Here is a 27855-nt window from a genome sequence, read left to right as displayed (position 1 = left end):
GTAACCCAGGCATGTGCCCTGACTGGGAAATGAACTGGCACCTTTCAGTTTGCAGGTCAGCACTCAATCCACTGAGCCACACCAGCCAACGCAGTTTTCATTCTTTTGCTATTCCTCAATATAGATTGAGCATCTTACTCTCTGTTAGGTGGAAGGGAAATAACCAGTAGAGCACAAATAACTGCCCAAGCTACCATGTCAAGAACTACTTTTTCCATATTGCATTACGCACAGAAATCAAGGCCTTAAAGGGGAAGGCCTGCCTGAAGGACGTGAGCAGGAAGGCAGACGGGTGCTAGAGACAGCCACACAGGCATGGAGGCCAGCCAGCTCTGATTTACCTCAGGGCATTTGGCTAATTTCAAAATCCTGGTCCCAAGAATCCAAAACCAATAGTACATTTAGGTTTAAAGCCAAATTTCTATACTCCCTGTGGACTTGAGAACATTCCAGGAAAAACTAGCCTGCCAGATTATAAGGTTTTGTAACTTAAGTAATGGTATAACCTCTTCCATGAAACACAGCCGAAAGTCATTCATTAATGTGAGGCAAGGCTCCTCATACCATGAGGAAGTGTCAGCCATAATCCAAAGAGGCCAAAACAAACATACTTGCTCTCACCTCTTTGACTCTTCAGCTCCCTGACCCTCCTGATTTTCTCAACTTCAAGAGTGTACTAGAGGCCCAAATAGCTCAATCTATGAAGTTGTGCAGCTGTCCCCCAATGGGTCTGACTTCCCTGTCAGTGTTGTCTCTTTCCAGCTTTTGAAGAATTTTTATTTTTCTAATTCAAGTTACTGTGTCCTGAGTTTCTCGTCTACCCAAATTCATGTGTTCAGGAACATTGGCGAGGAGAAAGTTGGTTAGGGAACACTGGTCTGACTTGTGCAGCCATGAAATTTAAAATAAAGAATTGCTTAATTGAGGTCAGACCCATGCAGATAAAGCAGGCAGAGGAACAAATGTCTAGTTACAAGGTATACTGAATCTAACAAGGCAGGGGAAAGAGACAAAGGCACACAAAATGTTGGACTTCCTGTTAACACATGCACTTCCTCATTCCCTTGCAGAACATGAGGCCTTTAGGTCAGAGAACAGAGAACAAAGAAGTAGAGGAGGAAGAATTTAGAAAACACAGGTGAAAGTAAGAGGCAATCTGTAATGTTCCAACACTGACTCTATAGGTCATGAGGAAGTTATAGGTTAAGGAGGAAGTAGGAGAGGGAGAACAAGGGCGAATTTCCAAAAAAGCCAGATGTAGGGAGGGGAGATTTAACTACTAAAGACAAATCAGAGACAAAAATAAGACTAAAAAGAATTAATAGATTCAAGGAGATAATATGTTTGTCTCTTCATTTCCCCCCTCAACTATAGGAAGAAGTTTTGTCGGTAAGTTCACCCCATGACTAAATGGCTTGCATCTTTGGAAATTCAGACACAGACAAGTTTATTTCAATCCAATTAACCCGTAAAAGTAGTACCTTGAACTTTTTAAATAGTCCCTATTTAAAAGTTCTATAATGACTATAATTAAATAATCAATTGTATAATTTATGGTGAACAACTTTTTCCCTAAACTCTCTAAGACACAGCTGCTGAGTTAAAAGGCTGATACAGTACAGGAAACGGAGAACGGATGGTAGGAGGAAACTAGCAAAATATGTTATCACAGAAGTCAGGGACAAAAGCATTTAAAGGAGGGAGTGGTCCACTAATAAAATAAAAGCTGGATTTAGGGAAATGGAAACCATTGATGACTTTGACTAGGGAGATTTCCATAGCATGATAGGAGTGGAAGACACACTGGAATGGGATGAAGAGTGAATATTAGGTAATATATAGAACTGTATCTTAGTCCATTCAGGCTGCTGTAACAAAATGTCATAGACTCACAGAAATTTATTTCTCACGGTTCAGAAGCCTGTAAATCTAAGATCAAGGCCAGCATGGTTGCAGTCTCATAAGGGCCTTCTTCCCAGTTCACAGCCAGCACCTTCTCACTGTGTCCTTACCTGGTGGAAGTGGTTAGGGGTCTCTGTATGGTCTCTTTTATAAGGGCACTAATCCTACTTATGAGGGTTCCAGCTTTAAGCAACCTGCAAAGGCCCGACTATCTAATACCATCATCTTTGGGCTTAGAATTTCAACATAATAAATTTGGTGGGACAGAAACATTCAGACCATGACAACCAGTAAGGGCAGAAAGAAGATTGGTTTTTAATGGGAGGAGAAAGGTTGCTAATCTATGAATTCTTGGCTTCAGGGCAATAAAAAAATCAATAAATACACAAATATTAGAGAACCCATGGAAGGAGGGATTGAGTAAAGGTAGTATGTAGAGAAGCACAGAGTACTGTGCCTGTACCTGGACCAGAGTAAAAGGTCCAGGCAATGTCACATTATTGCTCCTTAGGATTAGCTTCTCATGGGATGTCCTGAGGCTTTGTTCTAGTATTCTCCCTCTCCAACATACAGTAGAAGTTCTTAGGGAAGTATTTTCTCTATTTAAACAAGTCAGACTAAGTCAAAGAAAGGCAAGAAACAACAACAGGAAATTAGAGCCAAACTTAAAGAATCACACCTTATCAAACACAAGTGATCAACACAAATATCAAGAGCTACGATAGGAAAGTCAACCCAGCAGGAGAAGGTCAGTGATGTCAAGGAGTGTACAATTCTACTTTTATGTGACTTTCAGCTAGCTCCAAGCTCTAAAAACTCCACGTGTAAAAAGGAAATAAAAAAATATACATATGTGCATCTGGAGGAGTTAAACTCCTCTACTGGTAATGACCAGGTGAGGGTGGTGCTGAGCAGACCACTCTTCTAGAGAGGTACACTTGTCTCTCTTCTAATCAGTAAGGAATCTGGTGGAGTGAGATTTCAAGGCTATGTGAATATCCAGTTTCCCAATGCACTTCACCCAGTGGTTTTAGCATCCACTGATGATCATTTTCTAAATCAATTATTACTTTTGGATCTGTAGTGGTTTTTTTCATTTCTTCAATATTCCTTACCTCCAATATTCCTTTGAGAAAGAATAGATTTCTCTTCTTTCTTCCTGCTGTCTATGAGTATCGATATTTCATAATCAATTATTAACATTATTTGTTTGTCCCAACTTTTTATTATAAAAATTTTTCAAACATACAGCCCTGACTGATGTGGCTCAGTTGGTTGGGTGTCATTGTGAAGAGCAAAATGTTGCCAGATGGACTCCCAGACGGGGCATATGCCCAGGTTGTGGGTTCTGTCCCCAATCAGGGTGCATAAGAGAGGCAACTGATCGATGTTTCTCTCTCACATCTCTGTTTCTGTCCTTCTTCTGCCTCCTTTCCCCTCTCACTAAAAATAAATAAAACCTTTAGAATTTTTTCAAACATACAGAAAAGTTGGAAAAATTTCATAATGAGCACTTATATACCCACCACCTGCATTCTACAATTAACATTTTACTGCCCTTGCTTTCTCACATATTTACTCATCTATCTCTCCCTCTATCCATCCATCAACCCATGGACTTTGACACAAGTTGCAGACATTTTATTCTTGTTTTTGACTTCTTGGTACTCAATTTGTCCCAAAGTTGGCCAGCAGTCTCAGAATTGACAAGGATGGGATTTATTTATTAGACATAACCAACCTAGACAACATATGGAGTAAACATTTACAGTATATAAAATTGAGACCATTGGTTAGTGTATTAATATTTTTAATCAGGTTTCTGCTTCCAGAGCCAACATACTGCCACAATCAGATGTTGGTCCAAAAAAAAGTTGGGCCAAGCATTATCCTTCACGGAAGCTGTGTCTTCCAGTCTTAATGGAGTGGGTCAATGAGTGGACATTTCATGCAGTAACCACCTGTGTTCAGCTTACATGAGCCTGTCTGGTCTGGCACCAGAATTACATTGGAAGTTCATTTGCATTTCATCCTCTAAATATAACCCTGGACTCTGATGAATGCAATGGAAGAGACTCAGAGATGATTAAGCAGAATGCTTAAACATCATTAATTTGCTGTCTATTTCAAGAATCCACGTGAACAGGATACGAAGACCTTTATTCCTGGGTATTATTTGATTTCCTCCACTAGTAGATTTATGGACGGATCCATAAGTGAAATTCAAGATATCCAATTACAATAAGTAAAAAGATCCATATTCTCCCAGATGTATCTATTTATACTAATATCATAACTAAGAGATGAATGTGGGTGGAGGAAAGGCAGGACTTCTACATAAGCCTGAGGGGGAAAAGGACAGAGTTTGTTCCATTCCACAGACAAATAGGAGGCAGAACTCCCAGTTTGAAATGAGTGTGCAAGATGCAAAAGTACCCTCAGTGTATGGCATTAATGCACACAAGGTGTAAAGAGTTCATATCTGTTGCAAATAGCTCATAATATAATTTACATCCAAGGCATTTAAATGAAGGTAGTTATTAGAACTTCTCACTGGGCCTTACTGAGTTTTTTTTCTTTTTTTTTAAATAACAATAAAGATGAATATACACTATTCTATCACAAATTTATTTTGATAACTATTTTAATATAATTAGTTTTCTTTTAATCCTATATACTTAATTTTATGTATTTTAAAACACCCAGAAAGAAGTCTGGAGATCCCTCTACCTGCCCTACAGGTGTCTTCAAGATGCTTCCCAGAAGTTGCACCCTAGTTTGACCACACTGGCAGAAGATAATTGTAGCCACAGAGATATTAGGAAATGTACCTTTATTCTGGGAAACCTTAGACTCTGATAAAGTTCAGAGTTCTACTTTTAAAGGAAATGAGGAAGAAGAGATACTGGGAACAACTAGCAGTCTTGGCCACAATATATTTTCTATTCAGGTTATCAAGTTCAACAGATGTTAATTAGATTCCCATTATTCATTGTTATTTTGGTCTTCCTTATCCTTCCCTTTGCCCATTGGATCTGTCATAGACTGAAAGGCTCTCTCAAATTCTTTCTAAATATGTTTCTAGATATTTCTCCCTGTGTTTCCTTTATGTAAATCTATGCCATTCATGCACGGATAACTAAGCTTCCCAGAGTGTGAGATTGTATCCCAACCATTGCTCCTTTTTAGAAACTATAAGTGTTTGTTGTTGTTGTTGTTGTTGTGTACTCAGCTGTGGTGGATTAAGATCATGACCACTGCATGTTTCATCTTCTCTGAGTCATATTCAGTGTATGCTTGTGTTTTGTTTATTATCTGACTTAATCAAATGCAATGATTGATTTTCCAGACTGTTCTTAGCTCCTCTTATCATATTATATGTTGTGTTTTTAAAAAATCTTTTCACTGTATGGTTTCTATGTTCCTTTTTTTGTTTGATTTCTACTGGAGACTTGTGGTTTGTTTTGTGTTTTGTTTTAATGGTTTCTTTCACAACCAATTTAAGACTACGAGTAATACGAAACTGGTATGTTTTCAACCTTCCACAATTTCTTTCTTTCTCTTCCACCACTTCATTTTAACTGAATACACGTCTTGTATTGTTTACCCTTCTACCTTAAACACAGCTATTTATAATCTCTTTTGCCTCTCAGGAATTAACAGATGAGGAAATGGTACTGTATGCCCTACCTTCTACCTTTTCTTTTTCTTCTCCCTCAAGTAGTGTTCTTTCTGATCATCTCTTCTACAATTTCAGGGGTATATTGTTTAAAATTTGTCCTGAAATCAGAGTCCCTGGAGATGTTTTAGATTTTACTTCATTAAATAGAGTTAAAACATATTATCTCTCCCTTTACCATAACTTCTCCATCTATCATTTGTTTGGCTGACGTTCTTCCTCTAGCAGTATGTTCAAGAAAGCTCATGGAAACTATATTCTATCAGCATTTGCATACTTACATTTTTTATAATTTTAAAAAAATTTTTCAATTAAAGTCACCACGTGCAATAACATGGGTGGATCTAGAGGAAATTCTGGTAAATGAAATGTCAGAAAGACAAATACCATATGATTTCACTTAAAAAACAAAATAAATGAGTAAACAAAGCAGAAGCAAACTCATAGATTAAATTTATTTTTAATGTGATTATTTTAAACTTTTCATTTTTTCTCCTTCACAGACAGAACTCTGCCACTTTCCTCTTTTCCTTCCACTCCTGTACTTAGGGGTTCTGTTTTCCCTTAGCTCACAAAGGTCACAAGGGGAGAATGTTGCATCCAATTTAAAACTCCCTTCAGAGCATTCAGAAGTGACAAAGAATGGTGCCAGGGACGTATGGCAGGGAGCCCTGGCTTGCCAGGTGGCTCCCTCCCACAGCACTGCTGCTCCTTACCCGCTACAAACCCACATCGGCCAGCAAAAAAGACAGGAACATCTCAGGGAGGAAGGGTCTATCTAGCCAGTGCCTATTAATTCATATTAACAATTGCATAGCCCTGGCCCCTGTGGCTTAGTTGGTTGGAGCACTGTCTCATAACCAAGGGGTTTCAGGTTCAATTCCTGGCTGGGGCACATGTGGGAGTCAGCTGATTGGTGCTCCTCTCTTCCTTCCTCTCATTTTGCACAATGAAAAAATGTCCCCAGGTGAGGATTTTTTAAAAATATTTCATAACCTCAAGACTTGAGCCAGAAGGTTACATGAGCCAAAAAGGTCAGGAGCAATAGATAAAGATCCAAGGCTTCTGAAATACAGCCTTTGAAAATGCATTCCTTCGAGGAAAAGCCCACGCAGTTTGGAGGAAAACGTTATAGAGAAATGGTTTTAAGATATTTGACATTTGTAGATTTTGGAAGTAAAAATATAAATAAATAAAAAGAGGAGAGGAGTGATAATCTCAAACAATTGGGAAAGATTGGATTCCAAAACAGATGTTGACTTTTAGAAGCCAAACATTAATAATAAAGAAGAGAGACTGTGAATGCCCCAGAGCAAGCAAGCAAGTAGCAAACTAAACCAGAAAATTAACATAAAAGTCAAAGAGCTCTTACTGTGTGTAGCCCCACAGGCAAGTCCTGAATGCTGCATTGCCCTGGAACAGGGTACAGGGGCTCAAAAAATTGAGTCTGCATTTGAACCTAGGTGTGACCATGGAACCCAAGCATCTTATCACAAGGCAACACCTATTAATACAGATAATTTATCAATATTCTGAAAAGCTGTCATCTTAAGATATACTTTGAGCCACTCCCTACAATCTCTTTATATTGCATTTTGGAATTTTAAGTTACTATTTGAGGTGGTTGCTCTAGTCTAGTCTCATTCCATGTTCAGAGAAATGGCCACAGAAAGATTAGATCACTTGAAGAAGCTCTGAAAAACAACAGAAATTAAAGATGTATTCCTGACACCTTTATTTTGACACCTAAGGTTTAGAATATTAGAACATAAGGTAACACTTGGGGAAACAGAGAGAGCAGTCTCGTACCATTTGGTCTCTACGTGGCAGAGACGCCATTTCAGCTGCTGCTATAATCAGATTAACAGCCTCTAGGACTATCTTTTCTGTCCATGCAAAAACAGTATCAAGCATTTCTGTGCCTGGGCATATGGTACTCAGCAGAGAACAGGGGACAAAGTGCCTGACTTCTTAGCCCAATAGGCCAGTGGGTAAAATACATAGACTTACACAGTTCCAAGTCCAACTGGCATCACATTCCCATTTTTGTCCTGGATACTGGGACTTTGACATCCATGGCAATATTTAAGACACCACTGCTTCTCAGAATGCACCATGTTGGCTGCTTCTAGGAAGATTGTGGGGTTTTTTCAATTTTTAATCGTTTATTTCTATTGTATTATTTCCATTACCATTTGTCCCCCTTATACCCATCTCTCCCCCACAATCACCACACTGTTATCCATGTCCATGAGTCCTTTTTCCTTTTTGCTCAATCACTCCACCCCTTAACCCCCACCCCAGAACTCTCAGTCTGGTCTCCATCTACCAGTCTGTACCCATGCTGCTTGTTAGTTCAGTTTGTTCAATAGGCTCCACATATGAGTGAAATCATATGGTGCTTATCTTTCTCTGACTGGTTTACTTCACTTAGCACAGCATTGATGGGCTAAGAGAACATTAGGAAGATGGGTTTAAAGGTGTGGAGAGGTATGCAAATGATAGATAGATAGATAGATAGATAGATAATAGATAGATGATATATGTATACATAATAAAATAAGCAACTTTGACCACCAATCTAAATCTGTTCTAATGGTGTAAAGCAGGGATGTCAAACTCATTTCCACCAGAGTCCACGTCAGCCTCACAGTTGCCTTCAAAGGGCTGAATGTAATTTTAGGACTCTATAAATGTTAACTACTCCTTAACTAGCAGCAAGGAGCTTGCCACTGCCACCGGATAGAAACAAGGTGGAGGCTAGATTCTGCCTGTAGGCCTTGTGTTTGAGACCTGTGGTATAAAGCCTTCCAGCCAAGGTATATCATGAAACACCTCATAGAACTCACTGTGAAGTCTCAAGTGCTAAAACCAGTTAAAGATCTTTATAGCAACTCCGCAGGTTTCATGTCCACCTCGCATTGGCCTGCTGGGCCATTTCCCTCTTCCATAAGCCTACATGATCTATGTCCCACTAATGGTCGGGATGAAAACCTCCCTGGGGTGTTGGCTGCCATTCTTGCCCTAGTCCTCAAGCCCAGCTGTATCCCCTCAGCAAGGTCATTCATACACTCAGAGCAACTTCAGGCCACAGCACTTTCTATAGAGAAGGTAGAAGAAAGGTTTTCCTGTCACAGTGGCTGAGTCTGTAGCAGGGAAATCCTGGCCACAAAAACAGAGAGATGGGAGTCACACTGTGAAATCAGGGCCACAGTGGTGGGAAGAGATTGAACGAGTGGAACAGACATGGTTGGGAGAAAGAGTTTGTCAAACTCATCACAGAGACATGACCTGTCCACAAATGCCAGAGGATTGCATGCGCATGTTGTTTATGGATAGAACCTACTTAAAATCAGTCTATAGGGTAGGCCTGGAAAAATTCTGGCTTGAGAAATGACCTCCAAAGCCCAAATACGGTTCAAAGTGGCCACAAGCATTTCTGGAATTTTGTACCACCTCTATTGTTTACGCTCTTATCTTTTACACCTAGAATTCAAATCAAACTTTCTTAATCAAAAGGGAATTTACTCCGTAGGTGTACCACTATGTCTTTAGATACTCCCAAAGCCAAAGGGCTCTGGCCCAAGGGCCAAACTCTACTGGCTCGGCAGGATGTGGCCTGAGGTTGAACAGCCTGAGCTCAGATCCCATCTCAGCTATTTCTGGTCGTGCAACCTGAGTCAATAAGTTACTCACTTTCCCTCAGTTTCCTGGTCTGTAGAGAGAGAGATCATAATATCCAATTCACTGGCCTCTTAGGATCAAACACAAAAACTTTTAAAGGATTTAACCCAGTGAGTATGTCTCAGTCCAGGTGCAAATAAAAGTCAACCCCAAAAGGGACAAGAGAGAAGTTCATTTCCTGCAGCTGAAAGTCAGGAAGCAGGTAGTACAGAGGTGGAGTGTGAGCACTGCCTATGGCTTCTGGGGGCCAAAGTCCTCCCACCCCAACTCACCACTCTTACATCACCAGGATGGGGACCTTGTATTTTTGGTCCATGGGGAACCCTCCACATACCAGGCAGCAGCACAGCAGAAAAGATGGAAGAGATAGAGTACCTGCCAGTCATCTCCCATGGAGCCTCCCTGAGTCACCCAACACAGGGCACCACTTCATTTCATTGGCCAGAATTTACTGAAATGGGAATCCAGGAAATGTAGCCTTTATTCTCGGTGGCCGCGTATTCAGCTAAACTTCTATAGAAGGTGACAACACAGATAGATGGAGGAGGAGTGATTTAAATAATTTTCTATATTCTACAAATAATATGGTTTAGAAGCTAAATGAAAAGAAATTTTAAAAAGGGGGGGACCTCTGTCCTTCTGTACCCCTGTTAGAGAAAATTGGCAGTTATTTTAAAACATAGCACAGCACCCAGGGAATGACGGTTTATGGCTTGTTTTTTCCTTTGCTTCTTGCTTGTCCCTGTGCACCAGAGATAACGACTGCCCCTGTGTGCTAGAGATAACGTTTTGCTTCTTGCTTCTGTAAGCTGCTTCTTGCTTTTGCGCCAGAAGGAACAGTCTAAGTGACAGACAGCCCCTCACCCTATATAAGCAATTGCTCCCCGCTGATCGGGACCCAGAATGTGGAGACTGCCTCCTCTGGGTCCGCATTCATAATACAGGTTCCACTTCGCTTCCTCCAGTGTTCGTCTGAGTCTTTCCCATAACACCCCCTGTAACACCCACTGTGGATCTGTAACTGTGGGTCTGTAGTTGCTTGAGCAGCTGGAAAGTGCAACTTCAAAGAGAAAACCCCAGGCACAAGGTACTCCTGTCTCAGGGCCTGCCCTTCAGGGGAGAGAGGCTCTATCCAGGATCACCAGCCTCAGGACTCCAGCAACTAACATTAATTTGAGAAATTAAAAGCGTCGTGCTGTCAATTCTTTAGAAATATTTCCACACAACACCCATAATGTTGTTACTCACTTGGCGGAGTGACAGGCTTGCACTCAGAACACAGTCATGCCTGTAGGAGTTCAGGGAGGACTGAGGTACCTAGTAATCTGAATTGCTCAAAAGGCAGGGAAAAACAATAAGAAGTAATTACCGGCAGCCTACTACAGGCCCATTGACTCCAATTTGAAAGAAAGCAGAGAATCATATGTCTTAAGGGTCATTTTTCAGACTCTAATCAACACCCACACCACACCCCCATTATTTCTGTTGGAAATCCTCAAATAGGAGGCATTGTTCTTCCTGAAAATGCTAAAAAACCAAGGTGTAAAATAATCCCATTACATGTTGCCAAATACATTCAGATGTACCTTTATCATCATTCGTGCTCACTCTACCCCACTCCCCACCCCACCACCACCCCATACACACACCCACATACACACACACCCCTTCTTCTTTGTTTAACTTTGAAAAGCCAGGCTCTACCCTTATATTCTATCAGGAAGCTTCTGATTCTGCCACCAGGTGGCAGGAATAATCAGCACTAAGAAGCTGAAGCTCCTCATAGCAGAAAATGTCAGCATTCTGAAAGGAACCATCAGAACACCCAATCGAAACTATGCTGTGTAGACGGATGGACTGAAGCTTACAAAGATGTGACCTCCCTAGTGTCATACTGGTAATTAGGGACCCTGAGCACCAGTCCCTTTCATTTACCTGTGTTCCATTTTTCCATCAACTCTTACTGAATATTATTTTTAATGTTTTATTCAAGAAATTTTCAGCATCCATAAAAGTGAGAATAGTACAATGAGTCCCTAAGCACCCTTCAGCCAGCTTCAGCAATTAGCAACACAGTGTCATCTTTCTATTCTACATATACTGCCCCCACCTACCAGATCTGACCGAAAATAATACCTGGAGGTACTACATTGCTATACCAGTAAGTGTAACAGTAAAATCACTGTGATTCATTAAATCAACAAATAATTGTTAGTGTCTGCTAAGTGCAAGGAATTTTACTCAAGTAAGACACAAACAACTGTAACACAAAAGAGCATTTTGGCAAAAGACTTATGCATTAGTCATGTGCACACTGGAAGTTAGATTTTATTCATGTTTACATACACTTGGGTTTCAGTAAATTGAAAACGCAACACAAGTTGGAATTGCAATTTATTCTAGGTCCTTGGGACCAGCCAAAAAGCGAAAGTTGAAATCAAAGTCATGCACTTGTTTTCTCAAAGACAAGGTCACAACCAACAGTCCTAGCGGGGGACATTTCCTAATGGAAATAAGGAAATAAGATATAAGGATCCACCTGACACTGTTCATCTATCAGTTGCCTTACTTGGAATGAAGTACCATTTAAAAAAGGCAAGTTGGAGTGAGGTGAGAGGGAGATTCGACCCCTCAAAAAAGGTAAAAGGGAAATGAACCAGATGTTGGTCACAGCACTAAGGGGTCAGAAGACCCCTCCAAGAGCACACCATACTCAGTTCCTTAAAGTAAAATCAAGATAGCCTCACACAAAAAAGACATTTTCTTATTCTCATTACTACCAGAGATTGCTTTAAACCAAACGAGACACATTCTGACATCTCACAAATCCAACACCTATGAATAAAATGATCTGGACTATGGTTTCCTATAGTTTGTTTAATTCTGTAAATTGAAAGCCTATGTGATGTGATGGAAAAGAGACTGGAAACCTTCACCTTCGGCCTCAGTTCTGCTTATTCAAAAAGTATATGGCCCGGAGTGGGGCAACTGCCTTCCTTTCTCTCTTCTTCAAGTTGGACCACACCAATCTTTTCTATCAGAACAAAACAAAACAAAACAAAACCATCTATTTTTCTTTATAAGCCAAGATTCACTGGTTCTTTCTTGAATCAGCTGATTCATTTAAACACCCTGTCTTTGTCGTCCTGCCCCTAGGCTGCTGTTTGTCCCCACATACAAAAACCTACTCCAAATGGTCAATGACCTAAATATAAGGCCTGAAACAATCAATTACATAGAAGAAAACAGAGACACTAAACGTACAGACCTTGGTCTTTAAGTTTGTGAATCTGACTCTAAAAGCAAGGAAAGTAAAAGCAGAAGTAAATAAATGAAACTATATCAAAATACAAAGCTTTTGCTTAGCAAAAGTAACTACCAACAAAACAAAAAGGCAACATCCAAATGAAAGAAGACTCAAACAACAGCTCCAACAAAGAGTTAACCTCCAAAATATATAAAGAACTCATAGAACTCAACACCAAACCAACAAACATCCAATTAAAAAATGGGCAGAGGACCTGAACAGACACTTCTCCCAGAAAGACATACAAATGGCCAAGAGATGTATGAAAAGATGCACCACTTCACTAGCTGTTAGGGAAATGCAAATGGAAACTACCATGAGATACCACCTCACACCTGTTAGAATGGCCAACAACAGGACAAGTAATAACAAGTGCTGAAGAGATTGTGGAGAAAAAGGAACCCTCATTCACTGCTGATGGAAATGTAAACTTGTACAGCCAGTATGGAAAACAGTATGGAGATTCCTTAAAAAATTAAAAATAGAGTTACCATGTGACCCATCAACCCCTCTTCTGGGTATCTATCTGAAAATTTTAAAAATATTTATTGGCAAAGACACATGCACCCCTATATTTATTGCAGCATTATTCACAGTGGTTGAGAGGGAAACAACCTAAATGTCCTTCAATATGTGACTGGATAAAGAAGATGTGATACACACACACACACACACACACACACACACACAATGGAATACTACTCAGCCATAAGAAAAGATGAAATACCTCCACTTGCAAAAACATGGATGGATCCTGAGAATATTATGCTAAGAGAAATAAGTCAGACTGAAAGTGTGACTTAAGAATCATATGATTTCACTCACATGTGGGATATAAAACTGAAATATACAAATGAACTTACAAACAACAGCTCATAGACACAGGCAACAGTATGGTGGTTACCAGAAGGAAGGGGATGGGGGAGTGTAGTAGAGGGTAAAAGGGGTCAAATATGTGGTGACAGAAGATGATTTGACTTTGGGTGGTGGGCACACAATGCACTATACAGATCCTGAATCATAGAAATATACACTTGAAACCTAAATAATCTTATTAACCAATGTCATCCCAATATATTTAATAAAAAGAAAGATGGCATCTAGGCACCATTCTGAAAGAACATTTATTTTGGCTCTGAAATTTTATTTTTCCAATTTATACTTTGTTTCTAGAATGAAGAAGACATTCTTGAAAACCAGTACACGTCAGGAAACAACTCCTTACGGAGTAGAGTTGTGCAAAACAGAGAACACGACAACACTGAACAGGTATGGCCAGAGATCACTGAGAGAGTTTATCACCATGGTAACCACTGTGCAACAGGCACTTGAGAGCTATGGGGACAGAAAGCATGGAGCTCAGCTAGCACTCAGAATAATGAGTTAAATGGTCAGACTGTGTAAGGCAAAGTCATGAAAAAAACATATGTGCCTGAACAATGGTTTTGTGTTTATGTACCTGTCCTTAGAGTTAGTTCTCTGATAGGGAGAGTACTCAGGGTTCTCTGACACGCCATTGCTGCAGATCGCAAGCTCTGTCCTGTGCATAAAACACTGGCTTAAACAAAAGCATTTCAATTTTAAGGTAAATGAGGCAGACAAGAGGTTCTAAGACATGGCTCTGAAACAGTGTCTGTCAGGCCCCAGGGCTCCTCAGTGACTCCTAAGTGACACAGCAGGCTGAAGCGCTCCACCATGATGCCACTTTTATTTCCTTTATGTATTGAATTCTGGGTAGGATCTCACTTGAAGAAAGCCTTCTGCTCTTAAAAAGTGAGCAAATTCTCCACGTCAGTCATCTTTCTTGTTATTTTAATTTTTTTTAGAAATTCTGGGTGCCCATTTATTGAGGGGAGAGTGATTCTAATGATAAAAAGCATAACTTGTTTAAAGGAGAAAAACAATTCTGGAAATTTATCGCAGCAAAATTCAGAAGACAAAAAAGAAACCTGTCATTTCAGGAAAAATCAGTGCCTAACATTTCATAATAAGGCCTTTTAATGCAAGTACATGCCTGTGGTACCCATACTGGGATGCTGCTACACATATTACTACTGTCTATTTCACTCACCATATTGTAAAAAGTGTTCATTTTGCTGAATACTATTCAACAAAAAAAAGAGAGAGAGGGAGAATAAGACTTCTGTCCACACAAAGCTTGCACATGGATGTTTATAGTAGTTTTACTCATGATCACCAAAACTTGGAAGCAGCCAATATGTCTTTCAGTAGGTGAGTGGTTCAGTGGACTGTGGTCTATCCAGACAATGGAATATTCTTCAGCGCTAGAAACAAATGACTTGTCAAGTCATGAAAAGACATAGGAGAACATTAAATGCACATTGGTAAGTGAAAGAGGCCGACTGAAATGGCTTCATAGTGTATGACTGCAACTCTGTGACCTTCTGGAAAAGGGAAACTGTGGAGACAGCAAAATGGTCAGTGGTTGTCAAGAGGGGAGGGAGGGTGACTAGGCACAAAGGATTTGTAAGGAAGTGAAAGTACTCGGTATGAAACTAGAGTGCTTAATACATGTTATTAAACGCTTCTTCAAACCCACAGAATGTAAGACACTGTTAAACAAAAACCTTCACTGCCAAAAGATTCTTCTGAAAGAAGGGATTTATTGAGCCATGTGTTACCCTGAAAAAGGAGCCTGTCCTGGGGCAGTCAGACCAAACCACCAAGAGCAGAGCTAGATGGATGAGACAACATGACTGTCATCCTGAGGGGGCTGAGTGGGGCTCTTTTATACAGTGAATTTGGGGAAGAAAGATGAAGGCTGCTTTAAAAGAATGTACATTGGCTATAGACAAGGGGGGAGGAGAAAGTGAAGCAAAGAAAGTTGTGGAATAGGTGCGTAGTCCATAAGGAAGGAGTGTTGATTGCAGGCAACAGTCCAGAAAGTGCACGATGAGTAAGGCAGATGCGGTGGAGTCCAGCGGTCCACTCTTCTCTTCAGATAACAATCAAACTAGTACCTAGAAGTTAATTCGAAGTTTCAACAAACATTCAGGACTCTGAACTACCCTTTGTCGATTTCTGCCTGGACTCTGTTATCTGCTTAACTTCTTGCCTCTTCTTCCTGCTGTCCAGCCTGCTCTAATCTCGTTTAGGGCATCTCAGAATTTCCCTCTGTAGACACCAAGAGTGGTCCTTAACATAAACTATGGACTTTGTAGATTTATTGATTATAACAAAAGTGCCGCTCTGGTGAGAGAAATCAATAATGGGGGAGGCAGTGGAGGGAAGGGGGCAGAGAATATATGGGAAGTCTCTACCTTCCCTGCTATTTTGCTGTGAACTTGTAACTGCTCTAAAAAGTCTCTTTAAAAACTTTCACAAAAAATATATATCAAAAACTAGACACTTTACTGTTGTAAACAGGAATATGAGGACTGAGAAGTAGCTGTTGAATTTGGTAACAGTGGTTCTTGAGGGGCCTGGGCAGAAGCCAGCTCAGTAACAAGCTGCTCCCAGAGGGCTGTGCGAACAGGATGTGAGAGAGTGCTCACTAAAGGAAAAGGAGGCTCTTTCCAGCGGTCTGGCTGTGAAGGAAGGGAAAGAAGGCAGATGTCTCATGACTGTGGAATCAAGAAGACTTTGTTGTTACTTTGTGTTATTTTGTTTTAAAGATGGGAAAGGGTTGGGGGTGGGCAGGGAAGAAAACAATAGTGATGCTTGACATTCTATAGATAGCAGGTAACTTGGAGCAATTTCCCTGTGAAAATAATTATCATTTAAGTTGAATATTTACCAAAATTGCACTGGGAGGAGGTGGCTAGGATGGAAGTAAAAGACAGAAAACTGTACTTGAACAGTAATTAAATTTAAAAAATATTTTTTAACAAAGAATATTTACCAAAATTAACATTGGCCAAGTTAAGTGTTGGATGGGAAAAAAACCAATACTGGTCATCTCTGCCCCTGTCCCAGTAGCTTGAACTCAGCTGGTCTTTTCTGCAGTTAGCCTCTCCCTTCCTACTTCCTGGGGTCCAGCCTAGGACAGGAAGGTACTCTAAGTCAGAAGTACAGGTCAGTTTGGCATCGAAGGACTGCACGATCCTTGTGAATCATTTCAGCTCAGAGACACGCTAATGACTTATTTCTATGAGTTCTGTTGAAGTAAAAAGAACCAATGGCCACATGGGATACGACAGAAAACAGAAGCTGAGATTTGGCCTTATATCTCTTACAGCGTGTTCAAAACCATTCCACACCTGCATACTTCCCACTTTCCCTCACTATTACTTGTAAATAGCATTTTAGACATTATTGCAGAAAGGAAGAAGACAGGAAATCCTCTACACCATCCCGAGAACAGGACAGGTTATGGATATTGAGCTCAAATGGTAACTAGAAAGATTATTCATGAAAAGCTGACCCAGGTATGTACGTACTTCACTCATTAACTAGAGCAAGGTCTGGCTGAGGAAGAGAAATATTTCCCTTTAGCCCAACTGACAGAAGGAGCCTAGTTCCCAAGGGGAAGTTTATCAGCTCTTGAAGATGCTGAGCTAGTGTTCACACCTGCAGACCAAGCTTTGGGCTGCCAGGAATATAAAACCAGGCTTGGTCTCCACCATTTGGAAACCAGGGCCAGCTGAGTATATTGGAGGGGTTGTGTAGCCTCTAGTATTAACTTCATTTGTCACTTTTCTGAGACAGACCTGGAATTGAATGATTATAGTAGACACAGGAGATGTGAATGCAGAGGTAAGAATGAGTCTGTTCTCTAAACAAAAGGAGAAAATACCAACAACTCCTTCGGAAGAAAAGGGAAAGAAAAGTGTGATTCTGGATCACACGTTGCATGTGTGCCTGTCTGTGTTAGGGAGGAAAATATCTAATAGAAGCTATCTTCTTTACAATAACTTAAAAGGACATTTTGAAAGTGGTTTGCCAAGCAAAGGAGATCAGGGTCCATTATGCTCAGGATTCTCATCATTGTGTCTCTGCTTCAATGTCTGATTTTCAGGACGAAGAGCAGGTCACCATTGAGCAGAATTCTCTCGGAAATGAAGAAGATGAGGATGATCAAGAGACGCATTCGAAAGGGTACAGTAACTAGAGAATAAACACACCTACCTCCTAAACAAATGGTTTTGCTACTTTGTTTATCCTCACCTAATTTTTACTTTAAATATATATTATTATTTATTAGAGATGGTCACCACCACCCATCCTTTATCCTCACTACCCACCCCACCATTTTCAGAAAAACTAATGAAGCTCTACAATAATCAATGTAGTAAATTCAAAGCACTGATGTACTGGGAACCCAGTACCCAGGACATTCTTTCAATCACAGGTATAAATTACCAACCAGTTGCTCCACTACACATAAAAATAGTTACTTTATCTTCTCAATATCAATCAATAAGCAACTGCATTCTCAAAACCCAATCTACCCACTATTACCTTAAGGTATCCTGAAGGTATTCCAAGTCTTTATCACCTCGTGAGGTAGGAGAGGCAAATTGTATTAATTTGGCGGGGGGTGGGGAGAATTAAGAAAGTGAGTTTAAGCATTGCCCTGGCTGATGTAGCTCAGTGGATTGAGCACAGGCCTGTGAAGCAAAAGGTCGCTGATTCGATTCCCAGTCAGGGCACATGCCTGGGTTGCAGGCCAGGTCCCCAATAGGGGACACATGAGAGGCAACCACACATTGATGTTTCTCTCCCACTCTTTCTCCTTCCCTTCTCCTCTCTCTAAAAATAAATAAATAAAATATTTTAAAAAATAAAGTGAAGCTCAGAGAAGTGGCTTTATTCAAGGTTAGTCAACTAGAGAGGAAGAAAGCTAACTTAAAATTTTAGCTTCTGATTCCTAGTCCAAGATTATATGGTACTCTATTATAATACTAAAATATCTGTCAATTTTCTAAATCCCTCTTTAAATTTAATCTAAATTCCCAAGTCTATGAGGAACTTGGCTTTTATTATTGGAGGATGTCTCTGGAGGTGGTCAGAATTGAGATCAAAACATCTTGTCCCATAGACACAATCAAGAAATATTTACAGCCTCAGAAAGCTGAGCTTAGTCCCATCCCTCATCACGCTTCCTGAATCTCTGACCCTGGGGCTTGGAGGGTCTCCTGGGTGGTCGGAGGTGCTCGGCTTTCACTAACGTTAATGACACAGAACAGCCAAGGAAGGGGTGGTGGCAAGTGGCTCAGCCCAGATAACAGATGGCGGAAGCCTCCTCCATTTCCAGCTACTTTATTATATGCAGTGGCCGTATGCGCTAATGGACTACACATACTCTCTGCAATTTAAAAAATCTGATAAATCCAGCCTAAAGTAGATGGATGTTCCCTACTAAATTTTGTCTTTCACCACTGCTGCTTTTGAACGCGATATCCACAACTTGGGGATAATGTGTTATCCTCAATTTGACCATAAAAACTCAGTCTATACTACACTTCTATCATCCCAACATCTTCTAGAACAGGGTTTCTGATTCTCAGTGCACACATTCACGCACATATGTAATGACAGAAGTTTTATGAAATAATACCTATTATTACTACACATGATCTACTCTGACATGTCCAGCTTCTCTAAGTGATGGTTATCATTCATAGTCCACTAATGGGTCCCAACCCATAGCTATAAAATACTGTTTCAGAAAAGCAATATACACTCCCAGCTTGCTTATCTAGTAATTCAACAAATGCCTGTCCAAGGTGCTGGCACTGCAGGGCTCACAAAGCTCTATTTTCCAGAAAGTCAGTCAGATCGAGGAGTCATAACCAAACAATAAAAAGACAGCATGAGTAACGTACAGAAGAACATCTCTGTCTGCAGATATGCAAGAAGGCTTTGTAGAAGGGAAAAGCTTGAGCTGTGCCCTGAAACTCAAAGGAGGCTGAGATTTGGACATGTGGGCCTGACTGATGGAAGGGAGGGAACTGGAGGCGCTAACCGGGGAAAGGGAGGTCCCGGCAGGGAGCTGAGTCCTTTGAGATCCTGGAGGTTAGAATCTTCTACATGGACAAGAAGTGGTGGTTTTCAAAATGTTACCCAATGGCCTGGAAGTGGCAATAGTTAAATGTGCAAGTAAATTCCTTCCACCTGTCCTCCAATGGGAGGCGAGGCCTCCATTAGATCTGGCGGAAAGAGGTACCTGCAGGGAAGCCAGAATTAAGAGCAGGTATAGAGGGACCAGGGGTGTCTCAAGAGGACTAGAAGACAGTGGCTGTGGGTCTGGCCCTGTGGACCCTCTAATCTCACTCACTAGTGGTCACGATCTTCCCAAAGACGTGATCACATGCACACATTGCTCACACACTACCCACTATCCTGTGGGTAAAATAAAACCCTGAACAGGAACAAAGGTACACCAACAACTCTAGAACTCTCTGAGGAAGCTATATGACAACCTACTGGTTACAGCTCTCAAATCCACAAAATCCTACTTTACATTTCAAGCACTCAGTGAAGTCCATCAGCTTCCCACTAAAAAGCGCAGTGAGCAAGAACAGGAAACCACCACCTTACTCAAAATCTGGAACAAGAGGGATGAGAGTTCATTGGACCTTTTTTAAAAAATCAGTATTTAATAACTCTGGCTCACAAGCTAATGGAGGCCCTGTGAAAACATCCTCATCCTATGTATTATTTTCAGCTTTTGGTAAGTTATCAACCTCTCCCACTCTATTTCCAGGAACAGGCTTTCTGTGTCGCTAGTCTCTCAGCACTTGGCACACCTGTTCAGCAGAGGTGGATCCAAGCCATGGCTGGATTGAGTCTATAACACAATGAGCTTCCCAATTCCATTTTGTGGGGCATATGCTTCATGAATTTGTTAGTTAGCTTGCTTTATTTACAAAGCCTCTTCTAGCTATAATATACCGGTTTGTTTCATGTTACTGGCATTTACTTCTGCCTGACATTTTGCTTTCATGTTGTTACAGGTATCTGGCAAGGAAGTATGCTACAGTCTGTGGTTTCTATAGGAAACACAAAACAACCATTTGGTGCATCATCTGGGGCACCCTATTAGCAGGTAAATACCAAAAGGGGATGGGATGCCGGTCTCTCTCTTTGAGGGTCTCCCAAATATTACACTGAGCTTTCTGTGGAAGGAATATAAATTCTCCTTTCCTCTGGACTTCATGAATCATCCAGACAGGGAGAGAAGTAAATCAGGAATGCCCTGAATTGCAGGTCTCAGCTCAGAGTACCTATCCAGATTGTCTCCCTGTCTGGTTGATTTAGGTCACCCACTCTGTGCTTTTGTTATTGCGATGTGGATTTGAAAATTGGTTAAAGCAAATCCAGGTAACTAAAAAACATGGTGGTAATCACAACATGGGGATCTAATTGCAGGAGGAAATATAAGCAATTGATAAATACTTTATGTAAATACAATGCTGGGAGTGGCCTAGGAAGGGGTTGTCCACTCCTCTTGCCTGCCGACAGAGAGGTACTGTCTACAGAGGACCCTTGAACAAAACAGGTGTTACCAGCAGCAACACCCTGCACTCCCCAACCACACATAGTCAAAAATCCACGTGTAAGTTTTGACTCCACCAAAACTTTACTAACAGCCTACTGTCGACCCAAAGCCTTACCAATACCACAGCCGATTAACACATATTTGTATATTGTATATGTTATGTACTGAATAATTGCAATAAAGTAAACTAGAGGGAAGAAAATGTTACTAAGAAGAGAATCTACATTTCTAGTATTTAGTTTTAAAAAGCCACAAATAAGTGGACCCACAGGTTCAAACCGTGTTGTTCAAGGGTCAGTAGCACACAGAAGAGCAGGGTTTTTGATACTCTCCCTCCAAAGGGAGAATACTTCTATTTCAATACTCCTATCTATAAAACATGAACCCTACCACCTAAGTCCAGCGAAATTAATCCAGGGTTCTACACTTTCAAAGGTAGTGTGGTTTTGCTGGTGCTCACATAGCCAGAACAGGAAACGGCAGGATTGTAAGTTTTCTCTGAACTAGTCCATCTGGTGTTTTGCAGGCCATACATCAAAACCACACATCTCTGCCCTCAGAGTACAAAAGTGAACAGACACACATGGCTGTGTCCCCAGTAGACTTTATTTATAGAATGCAAATACATGTATACAAATACAGCTGTACTTGCTACGTACAAACACAAGGGGCAGGCCAAATTTGCCTTACAACAAAACCATGTTTGCTGACCGTTAATGGAAACCTTATGGTTCTCCTCCTAGTACCCTCTCTTCAAAAGCAGCCACCTCGTTCACCACCCCCACCACTTTCCTTTACAGACTCTGTGGCACTTAGAGATTTTCCTTCTCAAGCTTAGGCCAAATCCAGCTGCAAACCAGGAGAATCAGTACCTCTTTGCCAATGGTGGCTTCAACACCTGGGCTTTCTCTGATAGAAGTTCACCTGCTGAGTCTGGCTAGACACCAGAAAAAGATGGTTCGTACCAAGTGAGGGGCCCAGTGGTCAAGCATCAAGATTCAAGAACTCATATTTGGGGACTTCCGGCCAAGATGGAAGCGTAGGTAGACACACTGTGCCTCCTCGCACAACCAAAATAAGGACAACAAGAATTTAGAAACAAAATAACAACCAGAATTGACAGAAAAATTGAACTGTATGGAAGTCCAGCAACCAAGGAATTAAAATAGACACACTCATCCAGACTGGTAGAAGGGGGGGAGAGGGGTCGCAGCAAAAAAAAAAAAAAAAAAGCAGTGGCACTGGGTTCACAAGTCGGCAGCAGGCAGACCCTGGGCACGCAGGTGGCCGTTGGTGGACCCCAGGCACAGGGTGGCAACAGGCAGATCCAGCAAGGCAGTGATTGTGAAGCTGGGCATGGCGTGCAAGGTGGCTAGCTGACCTGCCAACCCCACATTCACATGCAGATAAACCAGGCAAAACCGGGGAGCAAGAAAGGCTATCCAACCCAGCGTCCCAGCGCTGGGAGATAAAACCTCAAAACACCAATTGAAAACACCTGTGGGGGTTGAGCTGCTGGAAGAAACTCCCAGCCTCACAAGAGAGTTCATTGGAGAGATTCACAGGGTCCTAGAACATACACAAGCCCACCCACACAGGAATCAGCACCAGAAAGACCCAGTTTGCTTGGGGTAAGTGCGGAAGGGACTGATACCTGACAGAGAGCAGAACAAGCGCCATTGTTCCCTTTCGAACCCTGCCCCCACATACAGTGTCACAACCCAGTGACTGGGTTGCCCTGTCCTGGTGAACACCTAAGGCTCTGCCCCTCATACATAATAGGCATGACAAGACACAAAAAAACGGCCCAAATGAAAGAACAGATCAAAGCTTCAGAGCAAATACAACTACATGACAAAGAGATAGCCAAACTATCAGATGCATAGTTCAAAGCACTGGTAATCAGGATGCTCACAGAACTGGTTGATTTTGGTCACAAATTAGATGAAAAAATGAAGGCTACACTAAGTGAAACGAAGGAAAATGCACAGGGAACCAATAGTGATGGGAAGAAAACTTGGACTCAAATTAATAGAGTGGACCAGAAGGAAGAAAGAAACAACCAAACAGAAAAGAATGAAGAAACAAGAATTTTAAAAAATGTGGAGAGGCTTAGGAACCTCCAGGACATCTTTAAACACTCCAGTATTTGTACTATAGGGGTACCAGAAGGAGAAGAGGAAGAGCAAGAAATTAAAAATTTATTGGAAAACATGATGAAGGAGAACTTCCCCAGTCTGGCAGAGAAAATAGATTTCTAGGAAGTCCAAGAAGCTCAGACAGTCTCAAAGAAGTTGGACTCAAGAAAGAACACACCAAGTCACATCATAATTACATTACCCAAGATTAAAATGAGGAATCCTAGAAGCAGCAAGAGATAAGGAGACAGTCACCTACAAAAAGTTCCCATCAGACTATCAGCTAATTTCTCAAAAGAGACCTAGCAGGCAAGAAGGGGCTGGAAAGAAGTATTCCAAGTCATGAAAGGCAAGGACCTACATCCAACATTGCTCTATTCAGCAGAGCTTTCATTTAGAATGGAAGGCAGATGAAGTGCTTCCCAGATAAGGTCAAGTTAAAGGAGTTTATAATCACCAAGTCCTTATTCTATGAAATGTTAAAGGGATTTATCTAAGAAAAAGAAGATAAAAAGCACGTATAGTAAAATGACAGCAAACTCACAATTATTAAGAACTACATCTAAAACTAAACAAAAACAAACTAAGCAAACAACTAAAACAGAAACAGAACCACAGAAATGGAGATGACATGGAGGGTTAGCATCAGGGGAGTGGGAGGAGGCGGGGGGGGGGGGAAGGTACAGAGAGTAAGTAACATAGTTGGTAGGGAGAAAATAGACAGTGGGAAGGCCAGAATAGTATGGGAAATGTAGAAGCTAAAGGACTTATGACACATGGACATGAACTAAAGGGGGGGGGAATGTGGGTGGGAGAGGGTGTGGAGGGTAGAGGGGAATGAAGGGGGGATATGGGACAACTGTAATACCATAACCAATAAAATATATTTTTTAAAAAAGATTCAAGAACTCAGAATGTTTTATAACCTAGCACCCTGTCCTCCTAGCATTCAGGATGAGACTGTTAGGGACTTAAAATCAGAGGAGCCGTTAGTCACGTCAAGAAAAGCAAGAGTGTCCTGACTGTGTGGCTCAGTGGGTTGGGCATCATCCCAGTGTTTAACCCAAGCCTGGGTTGCATGGCTGGATCCCAGACAGGGGGAACATGCAAGAGGCAATCAATTAATGTTTCTCTCCCTCGCTTTCTCCCTCCCTTTTCCTCTTTCTATAAAATAAATAAATAAAATCTTTTAAAAAATATACCAAGAGTGCTCCTCGATCCAATGATTTGTTCTTTGAACCTGTCCTTGGGTGAGCCAGATCAGGGCTGGACGCTGTTGCCTGCATGTGTTAGTGATGCTCTTTGTCTGCCTTTGCTTCCTGGACAGTTTACCTGGCTATGGTGATCGCAGCCTGCGCGCTAAATTTTCGCAGAGCCCTTCCTCTTTTCTTAATCACTGTGGCGGCCATCTTCTTTGTGATCTGGGATCTCTTAATGGCCAAATATGAATCTCAGGTCGATGAGTTCCTGTCTCCTGTCGGAAGACTTCTGGACAGCCATTGGTTCTGGCTCAAGTGGTAAATACATTTGGTTCTCTTATTACATTTGGGAAGGGTGTTAGTTTTTTCCAACACCGCTCCAAAAACTTAATCTGAAATGCCTTCCTCAGTTATGGGATATTGCATCTAGAAATGACCTCAAGGATAATCTGTTAAAATATTTTCATTTTACAAAGAGGAAAGCAAGGCTTAGTGGGGAAATGACTCATTAGAGATGTGTTCAAATGTCCCTATAAACGACCTTAATTTCTACATTTTACCACTACTAAATGGTAAAATGTACAAAATACGGCACCATTCTACTTGGGGAGGTGGCTTCCTGCTCTGGCCTCATTGGGAGGAAGAACCTGTAAAGTAATAAAAGCAACTTTTTCCTGTAGGGCCTTGTGTCCTGAAGGTGACCACTCAGAGCTTTCCCCTCTGTCTTTGTCTGTGAGACCTCCTCTCCCTTGCTGACCCTCCAGTGGGTAGGATCCAGGACCTGTTTTTCCCAGCATGGCCCGCATGGGACCTACTGGGAAACTTCACACAGCCTTGGCCTAGTAAACCAGGCGCATGCCATGCCAACACAGCACCCTTTCTGGGTTTGCCATGCAAGCCATGAACCAGACTTGTCACACCTGCCAGATCCCCCAGGGAGTCAGAACCCCATCTCAAGCCCAGCTTAGTTCTCTGAGGCTCTGAGGGTAAGTTGCCTCCACTGCAGAGAACACATTTCAAGTTCTCCCTTAAAAAGTAACACCTTACTCATCTCCCAAAACAGAGGTGAGGTCACCCAGTAGCTCTTTCAGAGAAATAACCAGACTTCTTTCTCCAAACATCTTTTCTCTTGACTTCTTTATATATCCTTGAACCAGCCAAGAGCCCAAGAGTTGTTAAGTGAGGAAAACACATTGCTTAATTTTTTGGCCATCTGCCTTTATAGCCACAACCAAAGAAGATCTGATGCAATTTGTAGAAGCACAACTTCTCAGTGCCAGGGCTTGTTACTCTTGTTAATATTTTTATGCTTCGTAGTTTAAGCCTGATTGCGATTTTCCAGTTAGCCCAGCCAATGACGCCAAGGCCTCTTTTCCGGTTCTCTTAGGGTAATTTGGAGTTCCTTGATCCTGGGGGTTATTTTGTGGCTGTCCCTTGACACTGCCAAACTGGGCCAACAGCAGCTGGTGTCCTTCGGGGGACTCATTATGTACATTATCCTGCTGTTTCTATTTTCCAAGTACCCAACCAAAGTAAGTACAAAATCGATCTTTTGGAGGGGGAGTTTCCCTCTTATTTCTCATGTATAAATTTCTCAAATTAATGAGCATGGGATAATTTAACTGTTATTCAATATTTGTCCCACCTTGCTATGATATTTTAAGTGCCTAGGATGCCCTTCCTTCCAGAACTTTGATTGTACAGTTACTCTCTCACTTTTCACTCTCAGTAATTTTCCAGCTACACAACCAGGGAGATGTTTTCTCCTGTCAAGTCCAATTGCAGCTCAAGTACCCACCTCCTGCTGGGGAACACAAACACCAAGTACAAAGAACACTCATCCATTTTGATCCAGATTTCTGCAGACCGACAAATAATCTAATATTCTACCACTAAATTCCACAGTTTATCAAATTTCCATTTGCAATTTAGGCTGTTCCACTCCAAAATTTTGTTCTTAAACAGCTTTGTTCACATGGAATTCGATTCTCATTCTGCCTACGGGTAACCCATTAAATGGGCAAGAATTCTGAGACTTTGAAGCTTTCATATATGATTCACACAGCACACTCTGGAAGACTTACTGGCTGAAAGGGTGAGCCAAGGAATAAAAAAGTCACCTACTACAAACTTGACTCTTTGCCACGTTCTGGTGAATGTCTCCACTGTGCTCTACATCTCTGACCCCGTAGTTCTTTGCGGGCCACTCATCTCTGCACCAGCAACGAAAGCAGGTGGTTGTCCATTACTGCCGAGCTCTCTGGGTCTGCATTAGAGTTAACTGGTGCCTTGCACAGTGAAATGAGAGCCCCTCAATGTAGTGGAATTTCATTTAATTCACTTACAAATCATCAGGTCCACAAACCTTGAACACACAGAGAAGTCATGTTCTGCCTTTCCATTTTCCAGGTAAAGGAAATGATGGCACGTATCTAATAGGAAGAGCTCAGCTGGAAAGGCCAGGTCCTTCCTCCTGTAATGGCCCTTTGAAGCTCACTCTTGCATCTAAGTTATCTTATCATGACATAACAGTTACGTACTCGCCCAGGACTGGAGGTTTCAAACTCAGGATTAGCAAGAAAGAATGCAACTCTGAGGTGTTTGAGTATAATTCTATCAAGGGCTTCTGTGCTCGTGACTGCTTTGTCCCCCCACTAAAGGGAGGTCACAGGCTGCGTGGCAGAAAATAGTGATCTTTTCGGCATTGTTGCTGAGGTTAGTGTTCGTTTTCTAATAAGATATATCTCTTCCTCTTTCTGTTTAGGTTTACTGGAGGCCTGTCTTTTGGGGACTTGGGTTACAGTTTCTCCTCGGGCTCTTAATACTAAGGACTGAGCCAGGATTCATGGCCTTTGATTGGTTGGGCAAACAAGTTCAGGTAAGTTGGGTTCAAATGAACACCTTGCTTTTATAATGCTTTTAACATTTGGATATAACTCTTAAGACGTATCAGAAATAAGTTTATTTGTCTGTATTGGTTGACCCAAATTTTAATTCTGTAGCATGAGTTAGACAAATAATTTTGTTTATGCAACTATGTTAATCCATCTAGTTTATTAATACTATGGTTGTCTCTTACCCATATCATCCACTACATCACACCCTAACCCCATTGCCCCCTGTATTCTGCCCAATGGGTGTCACACTTTTAAAATGATTCCACAAATAGAGAAGAAACAGGCTTTCTTTGCATCTAGTGGTAACTAGTGCCACCTATGTGCCATCTGTGACTTGCTGGAGCAATTAACCACGCCCAGCTCATTCTTGAGCGCTCTGAAGTCAGACTGAATGTCAGAAATGACAGAATATCTATAAGCAGAAATAGTTCAAAAATACACTTTTATGCCATCCAGAAGTGGGAGAAAGCTGAGAAAATTAACTTTCCAAGTCTATGCAGCAAGTGTGCTGGGCCCCTACCCTCCGCAGAGCCTGGTAGATCCTGTGAGTGGTACGTGCTGCCTCAGGCGCCATAATCTTTTACT

The 27855-nt window shown here is 41.4% G+C and overlaps 1 protein-coding gene across 1 annotated transcript in view; it reads left to right on the top strand.

Moving 5' to 3' along the window:
- SLC28A3 (solute carrier family 28 member 3) overlaps window positions 1-27855 on the top strand; it is a 57055-nt gene that overhangs the window by 11230 nt on the left and 17970 nt on the right. The window contains exons 2-7 of the mRNA XM_037035700.1: window positions 13746-13841; window positions 17551-17630; window positions 20492-20583; window positions 24502-24691; window positions 25761-25905; window positions 27138-27251. Coding sequence (XP_036891595.1) covers window positions 13746-13841; window positions 17551-17630; window positions 20492-20583; window positions 24502-24691; window positions 25761-25905; window positions 27138-27251 — 717 coding nt within the window. The remainder of the gene's footprint in view (window positions 1-13745; window positions 13842-17550; window positions 17631-20491; window positions 20584-24501; window positions 24692-25760; window positions 25906-27137; window positions 27252-27855) is intronic.

Source organism: Sturnira hondurensis, unplaced genomic scaffold (assembly GCF_014824575.4).
Source record: "Sturnira hondurensis isolate 20B ecotype Veracruz unplaced genomic scaffold, ASM1482457v3 Scaffold0022566, whole genome shotgun sequence".
Taxonomy (NCBI): Eukaryota; Metazoa; Chordata; class Mammalia; order Chiroptera; family Phyllostomidae; genus Sturnira; species Sturnira hondurensis.
This window is presented reverse-complemented; position numbering and strand designations above follow the sequence as displayed.